General features: G+C 44.2%; 1 protein-coding gene across 1 annotated transcript; it reads left to right on the top strand.

Moving 5' to 3' along the window:
- Positions 1-291: 291 nt before the first annotated feature.
- Positions 292-18,601, top strand: ABCG5 (ATP binding cassette subfamily G member 5; the record flags this gene model as incomplete). The annotated part of the gene is made up of 13 exons (XM_084235431.1): positions 292-437; positions 1,087-1,208; positions 4,328-4,464; positions 4,541-4,639; positions 6,707-6,839; positions 7,928-8,067; positions 9,264-9,393; positions 9,839-10,052; positions 10,135-10,340; positions 11,301-11,439; positions 13,517-13,702; positions 17,469-17,585; positions 18,412-18,601. 13 exons carry the CDS (start codon positions 292-294, stop codon positions 18,599-18,601), a joined length of 1,959 nt encoding a protein of 652 aa, XP_084091557.1.
- Between the last annotated feature and the right edge of the window lie 1,229 nt (positions 18,602-19,830).

The following is a 19,830-nucleotide window of genomic DNA, read 5'->3' as shown; positions in this document are numbered from 1 at the left end:
ACAGTCTGTCTCTTCAGCACTTCTCTCCAGCAAACCCGCCTACAAACACGCCTACAAGCACAGGCTGTGTGTTCTGCCCACAGCCAAGGTAATACACACACTCTGGCTAAAGGTACATCAGATAATGGCACTGCTGGCCAAACCCCTGTCCTGTTGCTGGAAAGGCCCGAGGAAGGACTGTCTGGCCAGGCGAGGAGCAGGTGGGGCAGTTGGCCACTGCCTTCTCAGCTGAGACCACGCTGGGAAAGTCAGACGAGCAGAAATTTTGCCAGGCTTTGCTGCCTATTGGTCATGAGTGAACTCCCAGCTTTGACCCCGGGGGGGTCCTGGGGACACTCAATCAACAGAGGCTCCCAGCAATCCCCAGAGGAGGTCCCTGAAGCAGCTTCAAAGTCCAGACACAGCCTAGGCATCCTGCATGCCTCTTACAGTGTCAGGTAAGTGAGATTCTTTCCCTTGCTGCGAGCTTGAAACTTGGGCTTTGAGCTATGGTCAGGGACAGGCCTGGTCCGCCCAAGGTAAGTGGGCCTCTCACCCCCTCTGCTGGCTTTTCTCACTAATGGGGGACATGCATGGAGATTTTGAGCTCCTTCTTTAGCGGAGGGAGGTGGAAGGAAGAGGGGGAAGGGCTGCAGTGGTGAATGGCCCCTCCTCCCGGCCACACCGACCTGGAAGCTGTGACAGCCAGTGCTCTGCTCAGTCCCTGTTTTGCGTTCCTTTCCTCTCCTTCCCATTGTGTCCCTCCTGTCCACACCACCCTATGGGGGTGCTAGGGCTTAGGGAAGGGGGATGTAGGAACTCAATGTATAATGGGGCCAGGTGAAGGAATGAGGGGTCCCTGGAAGGAATAAACAGTGTCCTGGGTGTCACCTCTCCCCCAGCTGGAGAGCTGGAGTGCGCAGCAGGGCCAGGCAGGCACTTCACATAAATGCTCTTCTTTAGTCACAGCCCGCCAGTGTCTACATAGGAGGACACTGAGGCTAAATAACATTTAGGAAGTTGTTAAGAAATGATGGGAAGCAGTGCTGGGGGGCGTGGGGCTGGCTGGCTCCTTCCAGGACCCCACGCTGCCTTTCCCCTTTAAAGCCATCATGTTGGGCCGTGGTGGGACTTCGCCTCTTGCGGGCAACGTTGGAACAGGCAGATCCTCAAAGATGTCTCCTTGTACATCGAGAGCGGCCAGGTCATGTGCATCTTGGGGAGCTCAGGTAAGTCTGGGAAGGAGTGTCCCACACTTTAAAACATTACCTGCAAGAAACAGGTTTAAGTTGTAGTAAGAGGCCACAAGGGAGATATTGGGATAAAATCTAATCATGGCTATAAATGCAAGGCAAAGTATCTAGAATGAGCCCTGAAAGAGCTTACACCCCTGTCTGTCAAGTAAGTTATCACATTTCACAGTCACTTAGTGCAGAGCCAAGCAGCCTGGGTGCTTGGCAAACAAAGCAAACTCTCTGGTCTGCACCCCACTGAGACAGGAAAGGGAATTAAACAAAAACAAAGATGACCCCCCATTCATTGCTTCTTTTTTGTGTGATGTATTTTAACCATACATGAAAGAATAGAGAATAAAATAATGTTCAGGTATTAGTATCTGGCTTTATAAAATCTTAACAAGATACTATGGGTCCGATTTTTTTTTTAAGGAATTAAATGTTACTGATTCAATGGGGCCTATCTCCTGGGCTCTGCATCTTTTTCCTCTTTCTTTGGGGTTAGACACTTGACCTGAATTCAGTGTTAGTCTTCACCTTGCCTGGGGAGGGTTGGGGGTTGAAGGTGGGGGGTTGCTATAGCCTCCAGGGAGTGTGTAGCTGCCTGGGAAGCAGCTCTTTGTGGACAGTCTATTCAAGTCCTTTACCCAGTTTTGAACCAGGCTATTTATTTTATGTTGTTGAGTTTTAGAAGTGCTTATATATTCTGGAGATCAATCTCTTATCAGATATATAATATGCAAATACTTTCTCCCATGCTATGGGCTGCCTTTTTACATTGTGCATAGTGTCTTTTGATGCACAAATTAAAAATTTTTTTCATGAAGTCCAATTTGTCAATTTTTCTTTTGTTACCTGTATCCTTGGATCATATCCTGTGACAGTAACCATTTTTATGTCTAATTTTACAACTTATTCCAATCTTCTTTTCCTCACTCACATTTTCATTTCTTGTATCTTTTTTTGGATGAGCTTTGTCATGCTGTTGGTTCCTTCATTAATGAGTTAATAAATATTTGACACATGTTCACAAAAGGCTGTATTAGTTACCTATTTTCAATCTTTTATTTTTTTAAAGATTTATTTATTTATGCATATAAGAGTTGGAACATAGGTCAGAGGTGTGGGGAAGGGGTGAGAGGATTCACCAGAGACAGAGTGGGGAGCAGAACATACAATGCTGAGGGGAGCAGCAGGAGAGACAGGAGGGGTCTGCTGTACTTTGTGGGTCAGCTCCCTGGCCAGGGACTGAACTCATGCTTCAGTGGCTGGCGATAGCTTCGTAGTGCTTAATCCCTTGTGCCACCAGGAAGGCCTATTTTCAATGTTTTAAAAAAGAATACCTAAACTAAGTGACTTAAAATAATAGGACACATTAATTCCTCTTAGTTTTCTATGAATTAGAAATCTGGAAGCGGCTTGTTTGGGTAGTTCTGTCTGAAGTCTCAGGAGGTTATAGTGGATGTATCAGCTGTTCCAGTATCATATATTGGAGTATCAGATGCTGAGAGATCAAACAGCATACAGGGAAGGACCCAGTGGATTTGGCAGGGGAGGCCAGTTTTGATGTAGTGGTAGTGTTCCAAAGCCTGTATGGAATTAGCTTTGGGGCATCCTTTTCCCCCTAACAGTACAATGGGAATCCATGGAATATTTGGCACTTCTGTCAGCTTAGGACAGGACAGCTTAAGCTGTCAGCAGCTTGATCCTGCTCCTAATATTAGATCCCTAAAATGTAAGGCTAGAGAGGCTCTTAGAAGAACCACACAAGGCTTGGTGTCCTGACTGGGATATTTCAGGGCACATTTTGAAAGACAACCCTGTGAAGTCACATTTCATTTCTTTACAGTCAGTCTCCTCTCTTCCCTACCCTGACCTCTATTAGAACACACTGGGGCTAATTCTGTTTTGTCAGTCATGGGTTAGAGAAGACAGCTGTGACTGGGGATTAGTTTATTCATCTTTGTACCCATCAGAAAAACACATAGTTTCTTGGTTTTATAAAAGTCATCACATGCTTAATAAATTTTATTATGTTCTCAGAGGCTTCAGAACTTCCTGTCTATTTCCTCCATCATTAATTCTAACTGTGTAGCAGCCTTTAATAAGAAACACTTGGTGATGCCTGTCCTGTCTCATTAACCCTCTGGATGGTGTTAAACTGTGTCCAGTGTGAAAGGGAAGGGCCAGCAGCCTTCTTATCCTGTACTTATCACCTAACCTCCCACCTGGGAAATATCAAACCAGGGGAACATCTCCCTCCAGTCACTTCAACAGGGCGCAACTAGTTCCCCACAACTTCTCAGTGGGAAGTTCATGACAACCAGCTGGGCTCTCAGCCCAGCCTGAGACCTATTTGGCTTTACCAAAGGACTCCCTCAAGTAGTGTTTTTCAAACTCTGAAGTGCAAAGGATGACCCAGGATGTTGTTAAAATCAGTATAATGTGATTCAGTAATGTGGGCCAGAGCTGATATCTGCCTTCCAACATGCTGGTGGTGGTGATGCTGATGTAGCTGGTGGTCAGTGTTCCACATCTGGGAACTTGCAGTCATCCTCACCGGCCACAAAAAGAAACTCAGAACTCCTAGATCCAGTGTTTCTTTTATTCTGATCCTATATTTTCTTTTTAAGATTTATTTTTAATTTATACAATAGCTGGGGTTCAGGCCAGAGACACAGAGGGTGAGAGGATTCACCAGAGACAGAGTGGGGAACAGAACAGGCAGACAGACCGAAGACACTGCTGAGGGGAGCAGAGGGCGAGTCAGGCGAGGTCTGCTGCGCCTTGTGGGACTCTCCCTGGTCGGCTGGGAATCGAACCCGCGCTACAGAGGCTGTGGCCAGCTTCACAGCGCTGTGTTCCATCCGCTGCACCACCGGGGAGGCCCTGATCCTATATTTTCTTGCTGTCAACCAGAAACAGCTTTCAAAGCAAACAGTAAACAAAGCCCCTCCAGTCCTGGCTTGGACAAGAGAAAAGTCTTGGCCTTCAAGTTTGACCACGTGACCAAAGATAATGCGAGTCAGGTCGGGAAGAGGGTGCACGAAGGGACTTGGGACATTCCAGCAATGCCTCCCGGAGGGATTCCCCCTTCTCTTCTCGCCTCCCAGGCTCGGGGAAAACCACGCTGCTGGACGCCATGTCCGGGAGGCTGCGGCGCACGGGGACCCTCCTGGGCGAGGTGTATGTGAACGGCCGCGCGCTGCACCGCGACCAGTTCCAGGACTGCTTCTCCTACGTGCTGCAGGTGGGCGCGTCCCCGGCCCGGCCCTGCCAGCCTGGGCAGCCGGCCTAGGCGCCGCTGACGCCTCCCTCTCCCGCAGAGCGACACTCTGCTGAGCAGCCTCACCGTGCGCGAGACGCTGCTCTACACGGCCCGGATGGCCATCCGCAGCGGCTCCTCCGGCTTCCTCCAGAAGAAGGTGGGTCCCGCAGGTCCTCCCTGCGGCCCTGGGCTGAGCTCCAGGGTGCTCCTGCCCCCAAGCAGGGTCACCCCAATGGTTCCACGTCCCTTCTCCGCTTGCCTCCACTGCGCATGCTTCCCCTTCACGCCTCCGCTTTAGAGTCTACACCTGCACAGTCCAGTATGGCAGCCACTGGTCCCAGGAGGCTGTGGGCACTTGGAGTGTGGGCCATCCTCAACCAGATGTGAAACACACCCCAGATTTTCGATATTTTGTCTGATAAAACAACCGTCAATGATCTCACTAATAGTTCTTCAACTCTTGCTTATAGGTTGAAAAGGTAATATTTGGGGTGTGTTGGATTAAATAAATTATTAAAATTATTCTCTCCTGTTTTTCCCATGTCCTAAAATGTAGCTACTAAAATATTTGAGTTCTCATGTGGCTTGCACACTTTTCTGTTCCAGGTGAGCTCTGTGATTGAACAGATAGGGTTGCTCCCTTCTGTGCTTCACCCTGCAGCTCTGTTGAAATTTTTCTCAACTTTCTTTGAGGTGTCTTGAATGTGCCTCATCCAAACTGGGTTAGGCTAGTGAGAAAAGGAACTATTAAATTGTCAACTCTTTCAAGGTTCTGACGGATTCTTTATATGCACCCAATTTAGAGGTAGCCACAGGTAAACTCACAGGGACCTTGCCAGGAAAGACTGTCTCATTTTTGCTAGACTGGGAACTGAGGAAGATTAGAGATGCTACCTGCCAAGCAAGCACAATTCCCTGGAATTAGGCTCTCAGAGCGGCCAGGGAGCAGGTATATCTTCTTCTGGGGCTTCCCCACTCTCAGGCCTTAGTGAGGTTCTTCTCGGGGCACAAATTTCCACCTGCATTTCAGGCTATAAGACTGGCCTTTCTTTAGTGCCGTGGAAGCGCCAATGGAGTTGTCCTTCTGAGCCCAGAGAGCAATGAGCTGCCCTATTTTTATCAGGCACCGCTGATAAAATAGCAGCTTTCAGTTGTGCTATTAACCCCAACCATTGTCTCCTTTGGAACTCTGTTCCATATATCACTCCCTCTTTTACTCCAGTCCAGTTTGTTATTTTTAAATTCAGTCTTTTATTTCCTTTTTTCATTATAGAATTAACACAAATCTCATTAGATGTGTACTGGAGAAAAATTCATTGCCATATATAAGTGTTCTCAGTTTCTTTCCATTTGCTCTCCCACAGGGTGATAAGCAGACAGGGTCATCAGGAAGGTGGGGCGGGGGCGGACATCAACATCATGGAAGTTTTTCTGGAGAGGGGATCAATTGAAGGAAAGACAGAGAGGAAGGAAAAAGACCAGCCTCTGGGTTAGAGAACAAGGGAAGAATTTTCTTCAGTTATTGTGGGCGAGTTGAGAATGAGGACTAGGAAGGAGCTTCAGGGAGTTGCAGGGTATATACCTAGAGTGAGGAGAATTGAGGGAATGACATTTTAAAAAATGCAGCTGTAGGTTATAAACTAAGTCTCTTTTAAAATCCTTAAAGAGACTGAAACAGAAATTGTTATTTTCAGTTACTTGTTTGATAGTTGGGCTTTATTTCTTTGGTGCAATACCACACTAAGACTGATCACATGGGACTCCAGGACTTGGGTTACACAAGAGACACCAGGTTTAATCCAAACCAAATTGGTGTTTTGTTTTGTTTTTTTACATACACTGATTTTAATGAAGATTCAGAAATCAGACATTGAAAAAGTAAGTTATATTGTAAATATGCCTTTGGGGGATTTTTCCTTAAGGTCAGGATTAACTGTAGCATCTGAAATAAGAATTCGATGAAGACTCCATTTTGTTCCACTGCAAATTTTCCTAAAACAGGTGTAAGTGGTTTCTGTTGCTCTAAGGACTTAAAAAAATTAATCAGATGCATGTATTCTATTGTAATGTGATGGAGATTGGGTTTTATTGCAGTACGCTGCTTTCCCCAGGGTGTGGTGAGCACTGAGAAGCGGTGTCTTGCCTCTCCCCCACCACTCTGAGCTCATGCACTGGAACTGCAACCCTCAATGACCAGCCTTCCCGGACCTTGTGTCTCCTGTAGGTGGAAGCAGTCATGGCAGAGCTGAGTCTGAGCCATGTGGCAGATCAACTGATCGGCAACTATAACTTGGGGGGTATTTCCAACGGGGAGCGGCGCCGGGTTTCCATCGCAGCCCAACTCCTGCAGGACCCCAGTAAGTGAGACCCAGAACTACTACAAGCTCCTTCCTGGGCAGCTTTCACAGGCCCTTTCATCACAGTCTCTATTTGAAAAGGTGTTTTTGTGGAACTGAAGTCACTGAAGTTTTTCAAACAGGGGACCCAAGTTTTTGGGAAATACCACACAGTTCCTGATGCTATTCCAGGATCCACGTACAACTCAGCTCTTGAATTTGGAAGCACTGCATTTGTGTTTTAATGCTTAATTAGGGTCTTACATGATATTGGGCCCTCCTCTGGCTGGAGTAGTACCTCTGTGTCTGCTGTGGAAAGCCAGGAAATTTTGGTAATTCTAGAAATATTTGTGGAATGGCAGAAATTAAAGTAAGACTTTGAGTGAAACACTGAAAAGTATACATTTTAGAGGGAGGTATTATCAAGATGGGCTAACCAATCCCTAGAGCCCCCTGCCTGGTTTGGTGATTCTCCTGCTATAGGAGAGACCTCATTACTTGTGGACATGATGAATCCGTTATGTTCTTCATGCGGGGGTAGAGCAAGACTGCCTGCGCTTCAGATGGTGCCTGCTCACTGGAAGGCATATAAAGGAATGCTTTTAAAAGCCCTCACCACCTCTTGGGTAGAAATAACCTACAGTTAAGCCTGTTAAGAGTCACACACCTGTCCCCCCTTAGACTTTGTTTCACAGGTCAGCATTTTTAGCAGAGCACAGACCCTGAGAGTGTAGAAGATGCTAGATTTGAAATGCATATGTCTTTTTAACTAGGCTCCTCTCAGCCTTTTGAACAAAATAACTTGGTGCCAGCCTCCCAACCCTTGTTCCTTGTTAGGGTCCCCTGGAGGAAGCCCAAACTGTCCGTAGTACCACATGAAAGCCTGATCCGGGGGCTCTCCTGCTCCTGGACTCCAGAACTGGAGTTGAGCCCTTCCCAGGTCAGGTTCTTTCTCCTGAGTCAGGATGAAAGCCAGTTTACGTGCATGTGCCTCTCACTGTGCACAGTTTAGGTGAGGCAAGGCAGCTCAATAAGGGATTATTCAGAATTCTGAATTTTAAGCACAGAGTCCAGGCTTGGCAGTGACTCTGGAATCTGACCCTTTGCAGAGGTCATGCTGTTTGACGAGCCAACCACAGGCCTGGACTGCATGACTGCAAATCAGATCGTTGTTCTCCTCGCAGAGCTGGCTCGCAGGAACCGCATCGTGATCCTCACCATCCACCAGCCCCGCTCTGAGCTCTTCCAGGTGAGAGGGCAAATTTCTTCTGCTCAGCTCATCAAGGGTGGAGATATGTGTGTGTTGAGCTGAGGATCATGGGGTAGAGATCAGTACCCGTGAAACCAGGGCAGCTGCCGTCAATGGGTCCTGATATGGGATGGGCAAAGGGTAGCAATCACGTCTTTCAGCACCTCCCAAGTATCAAGTGCCTTCGATACACTAAGATCGTAAATCTGTGCAACAGTCCTAGGAGGTCGGTATCAGCACTTTACAGAGAAGAGTGAAGCAGAAATGATACAAATTTGAGCCAATATCACACAGTAGTAAAAGCTGGAATTGGCACTTACAGCCCAGTTGGCTTCAAAGGCTACATTCTTCCACTAAATCATAGAAGTTCCTTCCAAAAACCTCACTTTATCCTCCCAGAAACCTTTAAGGGAGCTTTTTTTTTCTTTTTCTTTTCTTTTTTTTTAAATATATGAGCCTTTAAAAAAAAAAAGATTTATTTATTTATTTATACAAGCACTGGGTACAGTCAGAAGCGCGGGAGGGTGAGAGAATTCACCAGAGCCAGAGCGGGGAGCAGAACAGGGCAGAAGGACCAAGGTACACTGCTGAGGGGAGCAGCGGGCGGCAGGAGAGGTCTGCGCGCCATGTGGGACCCTCCTCCGGTGGCCGGGGAGCAGCCGGGGATCGAACCGGTGCTGCAGAGGCTGCGGGCAGCTTCACAACCCAGCGCTCAACTGCTGTGCCACTGGGGAGGCCCTAAGGGAGCTTTTATTTGTCTTTTATGGATGCAGAGTTGAGATGTAAAATTTTTTGTCCAAGATCACTCACAGAGTGATGCAGCTGGGACTCAAACCCATGTCCCCTAACCAGATCCAGTGGTTCTCCTTTACCCCTGATGTGACGCTGTGCACAGGCTAGCATAGCCTGTCAATGTTAAAATTGAAGTCACTGCAGTTTTTCAAACTGAGAATGCAGTGCTTGTGGAAGCACTAGAGAGTGCCTGATGCTATTTGATCATCCAGCTCTTAGACTTGGAAGCAGCACCATCCAGAGTGGCAAATCAGGCTGAAAAGAACAGGACACACCTTCTCACCTATGGATACAGGACGGACATATGCGTGGCCCATGTGGCCAAAGGACTGACTGCTTGGAATCTTATATTCCTACGGGCATATGGCCTGATTATACACTAACATCATCTGTTGTCTAATCAGCTCTTTGACAAAATCGCCATTCTGAGCAGCGGAGAGCTGGTTTTCTGCGGGGCACCAGTAGAAATGCTTGATTTCTTCAGTGGCTGCGGTTACCCTTGTCCTGAACATTCAAACCCCTTTGACTTTTATAGTAAGTTTTTCTTTCATGTTCCCTAACATAAATGTTTTTTTAAACTTCATCATCTTAGAGTTCTGCCTGGGTGACACCAGCACTTGTGGGTTTTATTTTCCCCCTTGTTTGGTGTTTTTATTCTTCAAGGAGTGAATCTGGCCAGGTCAATTAACATGCCTTAGGTGACTTATCAGAATGAGAAGGGGCATCTCTCCTAAATTGAGCACTTTGTCAGAGGAAAGTTCACCGAGTGTCTGAATTCCTCCAGACAACCTTTTGGTTTTATAGGTGGGCATTAACAATGGTATTATTATGATGGGGTGAGGTTTATGGCTACTCCTAAATCAATGATGAAACACAGTATTAGCCATTGTGTGTGTGTGTGTGTGTGTGTGTCTGTGCTTATTTATGAATATGGGCATTTAAAAACACATGGGTCATTTCCTTGGGGAAAAATTTTCAGTGGACTTGACATCAGTGGATACCCAAAGCAAAGAACGGGAAATAGAAACCTACAAGAGAGTCCAGATGATTGGAGCTTCTTACAAAGAATCAGCTATTTATCACAAAACCTTGGAGAGTATTGAAAGAACAAAACACCTGAAAACATTACCAATGATTCCTTTCAAGACCAAAGATTCTCCTGGAGCTCTCTCTAAACTGTGTGTTCTCTTGAGGTAAGAGCCATGCCCCATCTTAGGTGGTCGGACATCCACCAGTAAAAGAAAAGGAATTAAAACAGGGATGTTCTGCTTCTAGGAGAGTGACGCGGAACTTAATGAGAAATAAGCTGGCAGTGATTATGCGTCTCGTTCAGAATTTGATCATGGGTTTGTTCATCATTTTCTACCTTCTGCGGGTCCAGAACGATGTGCTAACTGGTGCTGTCCAAGACCGCCTGGGTGTCATGTACCAGTTCGTGGGGGCCACCCCGTATACAGGCATGCTCAACGGAGTGAATCTGTGTAAGTGCCATGCCCAGGAGGTCCAAAAGTGGGGTCTTCCCTTCTCCCTGAATATCTCCCTGTCCACCCAGCACCTTGCAAGATTCCACCATTATAAGATTATTTCTCTGAGCTAAACTTGGCCCTCTCCAAGTTCTCTCTGGAGAAAGGTCACTGTATTGCGTTGCTGACACCTTTGTGTGAATTAGCTCGCTAGGTGGAACTCTCTGAGGGTCTCTAGAAGGATGCAGGTAAACATAAAATTATGAGATGCTAATCGGGTAGGGTCTGGGAAGAGTTTTTCTTCAAAAGATCATTCCTGGATTCCTATCTTGACCATTAGGATGAGCAGCCTGTGGGGGCCTGGATTCTTTGCCAACTTTGCACTGTTAAAATTCTTTTGGGAACATACTTTGGGAGAGCCAGTACCTGATTTTCAAACTCACTGGGAGTCCAGATGTTACAGTGTATGCAGGAAAAAGATGTTTAGAGGGATTCCCAAAATTTCATACTAGGTTGAGGGCATAAGCGGGAAAGACGATTCTTCTGCAAGTTGGTTCTAGAGATGGAGAGGCTGGTAGCCTCTGTGTCTGCCAGGCTCTTCTCACCCTTTGGGAGCAAGAGTAACATACAGGCTTCTGTGGGGGCCAAGATCCTTCTCAAAGAGGGCTAAGCACCTCACACCACTCATTTGTCCCCCATCTGCATGTGTTCCTTGAATTGGTGACACACCTCCCTCCCACTTTGACAGCAGGAAATAAATTAGGGCAACTTTTGCAACTGTGTTGTAATTCAGATAGAGTGTAGAATTTGCTGGGTGGGGCATATTTCTTGTTGTATGGATGACAGGCCCCTCTTTCCATCACTAGGGAGCCCCAGCTCGGCCTCACACTTTAGCCCTGACAGACCTCCAGTTCATCTTGGGCTAGACCTCCCTCTGTGTAGTGACTGACTGTTCTGAAACCTGCCTTCCATGCCCAGTTCCTGTGCTGCGAGCCATCAGCGACCAGGAGAGCCAGGACGGCCTCTACCAGAAGTGGCAGATGCTCTTGGCCTATGTGTTGCATGCCCTCCCCTTCAGCGTTGTTGCCACCATGATTTTCAGCAGCGCATGCTACTGGTAAGGGTGTGTTTAAGGGTGTCCAGGCCTCCCAGAGGGTGCCAGATGGCCAGTGGGACTTATAGGAGTGCAATAGGGTGCACTACTCCTTGCCCTCTGCTCTGAAGGGTGTGTCTTTGCCCATCAATCTCCAAAGTCCTGTTCTTCAAGAGAAATAAAAGAACCCAACCACTGACCATATGGGGCATGAGAGACTAGTGTGAGTCTTTGTGCCAGGGAATAGTGTGTCCCACATTCGTGGTAGGCCCTGCCTGAGAAGCGGGCACTGAAGTAGCTGGAACAGGTACAGAGGCAGTGAGGGACTACTCCCAGGTAGCTAAGCATGACCCGCCCTCTGGCTGCTATAAGGTTCATGGACAGACCTGGGACATCACAGCTGGCCTGGGTCAGGGGGCCCTGAGGAATCAGTGACTACGGGAAGAGGATCTGGGGAAACCACAAAGCGTCCCTGATGCTGTTAGGTGTGATTGGTGCTTGTAGACAATGCTTTTAAGAGACATAAATCTAAAAATGTTAAGATATTTGCGTGATTTGGTGTCACAGGTGTGTCTTCCCCCATCCTTATGGCTTAAGATGGCTTCAGTGACTTCACTAGGTTGTAAAGGTGCCCAGCCCATCAGCTCAAGAAAGAACTTTGAGAAGTTCTTGAGATACTATCATTGCTCAGACCACTGGATCCACATGCAGGTGCTCCTAACCTTAGCCAGCATGAAGACCCATGATGTGTGATATGAATCATCAGTATAAATTAAGTGACATAGAAGTAAAAGATAAAGGAGGGCTAGATTAGTTTAATCTCCTAGACGAAGAGCTGCAAGCTCTTAGTGCAGGTTCTGTGAAGTAGATGTCACTTTAGAGAGTGACAGTGGCAGAGTTGTTTGCTCCATGTCAGCAGGAGTGTGGATTCTCTCTGCTGGGCCATGGCAGGGCCACCCTCCTTGCTACTGCGACGAGGCCTCCATATTCTCGGACACTTGGCAACATGCAGAATCCCTGATACATGATGTAAATGACAGGCCTGTTTATTCAGGCAAATGATCTAGGAGAAAATTTAAAAAATCTGATTATTTTTGAGTAAAACCAGGTTGGCTGAAAATCTCAGACCTCATGAGTTTAGAATCTCTCTACACAGCCTGGTCCAGGATCACATTGTAGGCATTACTTTGAAGATTGCTTAACCGGCGGAGTCTCAGAATTGGATTCTGCTTTAAATTTGATCCCCCTCCCCCACCCACCGAGACAGGAGAGAGGCCATGATCAGAGAGGGCATTTTTAGAATCTGAAATCTTTTAGGTGAAACAGTTTTGAGTAATATTTAAGTGCAAGACAATGAGTGATCAAGACTTGGTGAATGGAGTCCCTGGAATTGACCAAGTTACCTAATTAGGCGTCACTGATATTATGGTTCATCAAGACCCTAGCCTTGAAGAGTGTAGGGCGGGGCGGGTATCAAACAAATGGAAGAAAGAGCAGCCATGCCTAATGGTTGTTGAGGACTTGCTGTCATCGGGGAAGGGCTACTTTGTGAAAGGAATGTAAGAAGGAAGGGACGTGTTGAAGGTCCAGCCAGGGGAAGGGGTTGATAGAGGGCTAGTCTGGTTGAGGATGAAAGCAGTGAACAGTCTTCATGCTGACAGCGACGACACATAATAGGATGCGGTTCAGAGAAAGCAGGGCTGAGAGTCGGGTCGGGTGAGCCCTTAGCATCAGGGAGGAGGCTAGCAGCTAGGAGCAGAGGATAGTCATGGAGGGAATTCAACAACACTGCTAATTGCAGCTAGTTGTGACCATTGACTAAGTGGTTCACTATTTCCCTATGAGAAATGGAGTTACAAAAGTTATAAATGGAGTTGGCTCCAATTGAATTGAAGCCAACAAAAATAACTTGAGGTAATAAATGGTTCCAACTGTTGGCTATTCTGAAAAGACCCTACAAAAGGAAATTAGACTTGCCTAGAAAACTCTTCCCATCCACTAACTATCATGGATTTGTTTGTAGAAGGCACATGAGGTTTTAAGGTTTCCCCCTTAAATGCTAACCCTTGGAGAGGAAACTGAAAACTTCATGTTTTTCCAGGACTCTGGGCTTATACCCCGAGGTTGCCAGATTTGGATATTTCTCTGCTGCTCTGTTTGTCCCCCACTTAATTGGTGAACTTCTAACTCTCGTGCTACTTGGTATGGTCCAAAACCCCAATGTGGTCAACAGTGTAGTGGCTCTTCTGTGCATTGCTGGAGTGCTCGTGGGATCTGGATTCATGAGGTAAGATATGCTGATTCCAATTGTACATGCCTTGGCATGATGTGTTCTGAATGATCACCTAATAGCGACTGTTATAAGGAATCCCAGAGGAGAGTTCTGTGATATCAGTTAAAGGTATCACCTTAGAGTCTGAAATATTTATAGTGCTTACTAATTATTATTTCTCAGAGCCTATATGACAGGGTAAATAGCTTGCACTTAGTTCATTTCTGCCCTGGAACTGTTGTATTTTCAATTCCCACTTATTTTTACAAAGGAAGAAAAATAAGATAAGAGCCAAGGATAAAAGACTGCTCAAGAACGTTATCATGTCTAGAAGGACACATACATAGCAAATGCTAATAGTAATTATCTCCAGGTGACATCTATTTTATTTCATTTTTATTAATATTTACCATATTTTGTGAATTTTCTATAGTGGACAGCCATCATTTTATAACCAAGAAAACACACACACACACATTTTTAAAAAGTGGTAGCAGGAAGGGTGGAGAATTTTAGAAGGGTAACAGTGATCCTAGGCAGGGGATGTGAGTAGGATCTAATAAGTATGTATTCCTGAGGAAATGTGAAACAGGCTTTTTGACCTAAAAATCAAATAAACAACAACAAAAAATGACGGAGCATCTCATATGTTTAGGCAGGAAAACTAAGCTCAGACTTGACTTTGCTCCAGTCACACCACTGTGAAGACTCAGGATGCACTTTGCTTCCCAAAGGGAGAGCTGACCTAGGAGTCAGGCTCCCTCCAACACTTTGCTGAGACATGACCGTGGGCAAGTCGCTTTTCTAGCTAAATTTGTGTCTTTGCTTATAAAGATGAGGATAACTGCCTCTGGGACTGTGAGGAATGAATGAAGTAAAAACACTTCCAAAGTGTTTTTAACTCATCTGAAGTAAAAACACTTCCTAAGCTGCAGTGACTTATATAAGAGAGCTAGGTTTTGATCAGTCAGGGAGTTTTTGTTGTTTTTCACAATGACACCGCTGCATTGTATTTATCTACGTTGCTGAAGTGGATTGTTAGCATCTATGAAAAATGCACAAATCACACCATCCCAAGGTTGCAGCCAAGCCAGCTAGCAGGGTACGCACCAACCTTGGGCAGCTTCTCCTTTTTCATATTTGAATCAATATGTGCTCTGATCAGTCTGGCACTATTTCATGGATTTGGTTTTTAAGAAAAGGGACTAATTGTTCTTAAAAGGGAGGCAGTGGTTAATTATCACCAAATGCTCTTGGGTTCTTTGCAAAATCTCAATGTCCCCAGGCTTAGCCTGGCTTCCACTCCCAACACTGAACTGAAATTCCATTGTTGAAGGCCACATCAACCTCCTAGTAATAGAGTTTATATTTATCCCTCAAGTCATCATCCATCCTGACTAACTGCCTGCGACATTTGTGCTTTGGGCTGCCACCTCCTTAAACAGAAATGGAAATGCACACTCTTGCGGGGGGAAATGTAAAAGTTAACTGAAGAAAGTAAAAGTTAACTGAAGTATCACAACCCAGGTTAAATTTGGGTTGTATATCTTGTCAGACTTTTTAATGTAATGTTTAATAAACATGAGCTCATACTATCATGAAGTACAGTACATAAGCATTTCTCCCTTCTAACAATATAGTCTCGTGTCAGTACTTACACTTGTGTGGGTCCTCCCTTTTGAAGGCACTTTAAAGATATCTACTCAGCCTAGTTTTTCTCGATGTTTGTCCCTGATTGTGCCTCCCTCTGACATCTGCACAAAGCCGGCCCAGGGTTCCCTTAGCCAGGAAGCTCTCCCTTTCTCCCGTTTTCTCTCAGAGCCCATCATCCACAGCTGCTGTAACAGTCATTCTTTGACAGTCAGCCTCATGAGGGCAGCAGCTGTGTCTTATCCATCACTGTTTGTTTCAGTAGCCAGCACAAGGCCCTCAACAGATTTGCAAAATGAGTTTGTTGAATTAAGTGAATAAATGAATGATTACTTTCTCTTCCTGGATTGCTGGTTTTCTTTTTTGATGTCAAACCACGAATCAAGTGGAGTTTTATTGTTTCGCCTTGAGTGGTGCAGTGCAAGATGAAGGCAAGTAGTTCTTACCTCAGGGAGGTGACACTCTAGATGGCTAGGGAGTGCTCCTCCCTGGGCCAATATTCTATTCCAGGTCTGTGTCATCTCATACCTGAACTTTCTGCTGTAGCCTTCCTGCTTTTTTGCTGTTCTTCATCTGTTCTTATTCTGGTCCATCCTACTTGCTGGTGTCACATTAATTTTCTTGAAACACTGATTTCAATATAACCTTTCTCATAGTCCTTAATTGTCAACCTACTTCAAGGCCCCAAAATGGCTGGTTCTCAGCTATCAATTCAAACTCACCTCCCACTGCTTCCATTTCAGATTCTTTTCCTTTCTGGTCCATTCCGTCCCACATGCAGCCCTTGATCTCCATTCTGTCTACCTAGTGTCCTCTCCCCTTGTTTTCTCCCTGGATTCCTACCTATCTTTTCCAGTTAGCAGTCTCTCAATGTAGCCAATTAACTTTAATGCCTTAGAACATTGCAAGGAATGGAAAGTCATGGAGTTTGGGGGTCACTTGGGAGTAGGTGAAACCATAAATACTAAAGACAGGACTGTCATGGACATGTGGTACTGGGTTTTTGTACTTTCTTAGAACTGGGTATTTACCAATGTGTATTTTTAGAGTTTCAAGGATATATATTCTCTGTCCCCAACTACATTGTGAGTTCTTTAGAGATAGGATATATTGTTTGAATTCTTCAAGCACCTAGAACTAGTGTTTTGCAAATACAAAGAATTCATTGCATATTTGTTGATGATAGAAGCTATATAGTGGACTAAGGAGGCCACAAGTTCTCCAGAAACAGATTCAAGAGGAGACATATTTCACTTTCTCATTGAATATCTGTTTGCTCTCTTCACCCTTTCCTTCTTGTATTATAGTTTAGTTATCACTTCATACACGAGCATCCTCAAATCTCTATTTTTTATTTTTTACATCATTATTCATTTTTAAACAATATTTGCTTCCCCCCCCCCTGCCCCAGGTATAGTCCCCATAGAATTTGCTTCCCCAAGGCACCCGTGCACCATCACCTCAGTCCCCTGTGCTCCTCCCTCCCTCCTTCTGAACCCTCTCCTTCCTCCTCCCCTGCAGGATGTCTCTGATTTATAATTGTCTGTTTTTGTTTGGTTTTGTTGTGTTTTGTACTGTTATTATTTTTTTACACTGATGCCTTATTTGGTTCCCCTATATTCCTCCTGTAAGTGAAATCATCCGATATCAAATTAAGTTTTTTAACACTTAATGGTGCTTACAAAAAAAAAAAAATTAGACACCAACCTATTAACAGGGCATTGCTAAATTAAGTTTTCTAATATCATGGACCACTGAGCTGTGATTTAAAATAATGGGGAGCTATATGCTTACTGACTTGGTCTAAGACATGTTTGATTGAAAAAAAGAATCTGGTTGGGAAAAAGCATGAAGAGTTTTAATTCTACGTGTAAAAAATTTTACAAACACACATATACATGTTATATACATCACCAAAATGTTAACGATAGTTATTTCTGGTCAGCGATATTTTCTTATATTTCTCAGCATTGTTTAAAGGTTTTTATAGTGAGTATGATTTCTGTAATGAGAGATGAAAAATGATGTTTGTGTTGGGGAAACATACAGTAAGGGTTACCTTTTTCTTCATTTGACTGGACTATTACCAGAGTCTATTGAATTTCATTTCTCTTTTTCTTTTTTTTTAAAGAAATGTAGAAGATATGCCTATTCCTTTTAAAATCTTCACTTATTTTACATTCCAAAAATACTGTTGTGAGATTCTTGTAGTCAATGAATTCTATGGACAGACTTTCACTTGTGGTAAGTATTCTATTTTAGAATATTATTTTTAAATATTATTTTTAGGAAACAAATTCCTGAGGGATTTTTTTTTTAAAATAAAAGCTATGTCATACTCACTCAAAAACCTTATTTTGAAATAAATTCAAAATTTATTTCATTATACATTTCCTCTGATTTTTAAAATGAAAGAATATAAGTAGTGATCTTATATTCTTTGATAGCTACCTATCAAAGGTCAGTATTGCAAGGCCACTCTGATGTCTTCAGAAAACGAAAGACCTATTGTGCACTCAGATAAAGTCAAATATATTCTGGATGGAATCAATTTCTGTATCTACTGAATAGGCAGAAGCAGGTTTCAGTGGTTTCTTGTTCCCCCAAATGTACATAATGGATAGCGAGGTAAAGCCAAAGTCTGTTCCCCCAGTACACTAAAGGGCAATGGGAATATAACAAGATCCTTCTGGACAGTGGAATACTGAGCCAGTCTGTAAAGACAACTAAAGACAAGGCAGATTGTTAGGTTTTGATGTCAGTATCCTGAAATAGTCAAGGCTAGGTGGTCTTGGTTTTTAGCACTACTCTGGTAATGAATAAATACCCCAATGGAAACAAACCCATTTCCACCTTCAAATGAAGCCAAGGCTAGAAAACTCAGTTATATTGCCTAATAATGAAATCTGAGCTCTCTAAAATGCCCTATATCTTTTATGAAGAAGTCTAGTTAGCAGGGTGCTCAGCCCTTCGTGTAAATATTGTGCATCTGTTGGGCATTTGGTAAATACTTGTTAACTAAATTTTCTGGAATTCCCATCTCTGACATTGTGAATCTTTTCCCTGGCAGGCAGCTCAAATGACTCTGTGACAGCTAATTCACTGTGTGTCTCCACTCAAGGAACTGACTTCATTGAAAGAATCTGCCCGGGTGCAACATCTAGGTTCACTGCAAACTTTCTGATTTTGTATTCATTTATCCCAGCTCTTGTCATCCTAGGAATAGTAGTATTTAAAATAAGGGATTATCTCATTAGCAGGTAGTAAAAATCATTGCTGTGAAAATGGAACTGAAGCTCCTAGGTGTGCATGACTGCTCTGAATGTCTGAAATAAGAGGGCCACCTGTTTCTTTCTAGATAGAACATTTTAAGCCTTTTAGCTAGAGACTCCATTTGTACCCCTTGGGTCTACATAGGCTTTGACTGTTATTCCACCTTGTAGAGAGATGATATTTGGAAATGTGACTGGTCCAAAAATGTAAATAATAACTCATAAAGTTATGGGAGACTGGTGTGATTGTTTGTTTTCTTTGTTCTAGACAGAGAAAAATAGGTCAGTTAAAAAGTTTTGCTTACACTTAATAGCATTTGAATTATTACTAACTATAAATAACAGAAAAGAGAGTTGGGTTGGGTTTTTTATATTTTTTAATAGATTTTTTATTTATTTCTACAAGAACTGGGGTATAGGCCAGATGCGCAGGAGGGTGAGAGGATTCACCAGAGACAGAGCGGGGAACAGAACAGGCAGAGTGACCAAAATACACTGCTTAGGGGAACAGAGGGTGAGACAGGAGAGGTCTACCCCACCATGTGGGATTCTTGCTGGCTGGCCAGGATCGAACCTGCACAGCAGAGGCTGCGGACAGCTTCACAGTGCGGCGCTCAACCACCTGTGCCACGAGGGAGACCCCGAGTTGGGGGTTTTATTAAAGCAAAACATCATGCAGAATTAGGTAAGGATGATCATTTTAAAATCCATATTTATGTGTCCACATGAGGGGTCTAAATAACCTAATTGCCTCCAGAGGTAGTTGGGTAGATGTTGGATGGTGGAGAACACTGATAAAGAGCACCCCATGATTTTTTTGAGGGTTGAAATGAAAAACTGTAGGAATGGGCTAAACTGAGAACACACAACACCAGACAAACCTCTGATAACCCTTTAAAGATTAGTTGCTATTTTTCTACTTTTTGTCTAATTTATTTGTAAAATTAAATGTAACTAGAGAAGTGAGAAATGATATCTTGAAGGTTGGAGAGCAACTATATTTAAAGTCCCTATAGAAAAGATACTCAGCTGACACATTTACACTAAGAAGAGGGTTATACACTAGGAATTCATGTTCTTGGATTGTAAAAAGAAAGAGTGGGTGTTAAATGCAGACACCTATATTAAGGGTGAAATGATGCATATCGATTATTGATAATGAGTTTTGTACTAAGTGACTTATCTTTTGGATCAATCTTCAAGTAATTCATGTACAAGTCA

This window comes from Talpa europaea, assembly GCF_964194135.1.
Source record: "Talpa europaea genome assembly, chromosome: 6".
NCBI lineage: Eukaryota > Metazoa > Chordata > Mammalia > Eulipotyphla > Talpidae > Talpa > Talpa europaea.
Note: the sequence above shows the minus strand (reverse complement) of the source record. Positions and strands in the feature narration are given on the sequence as shown.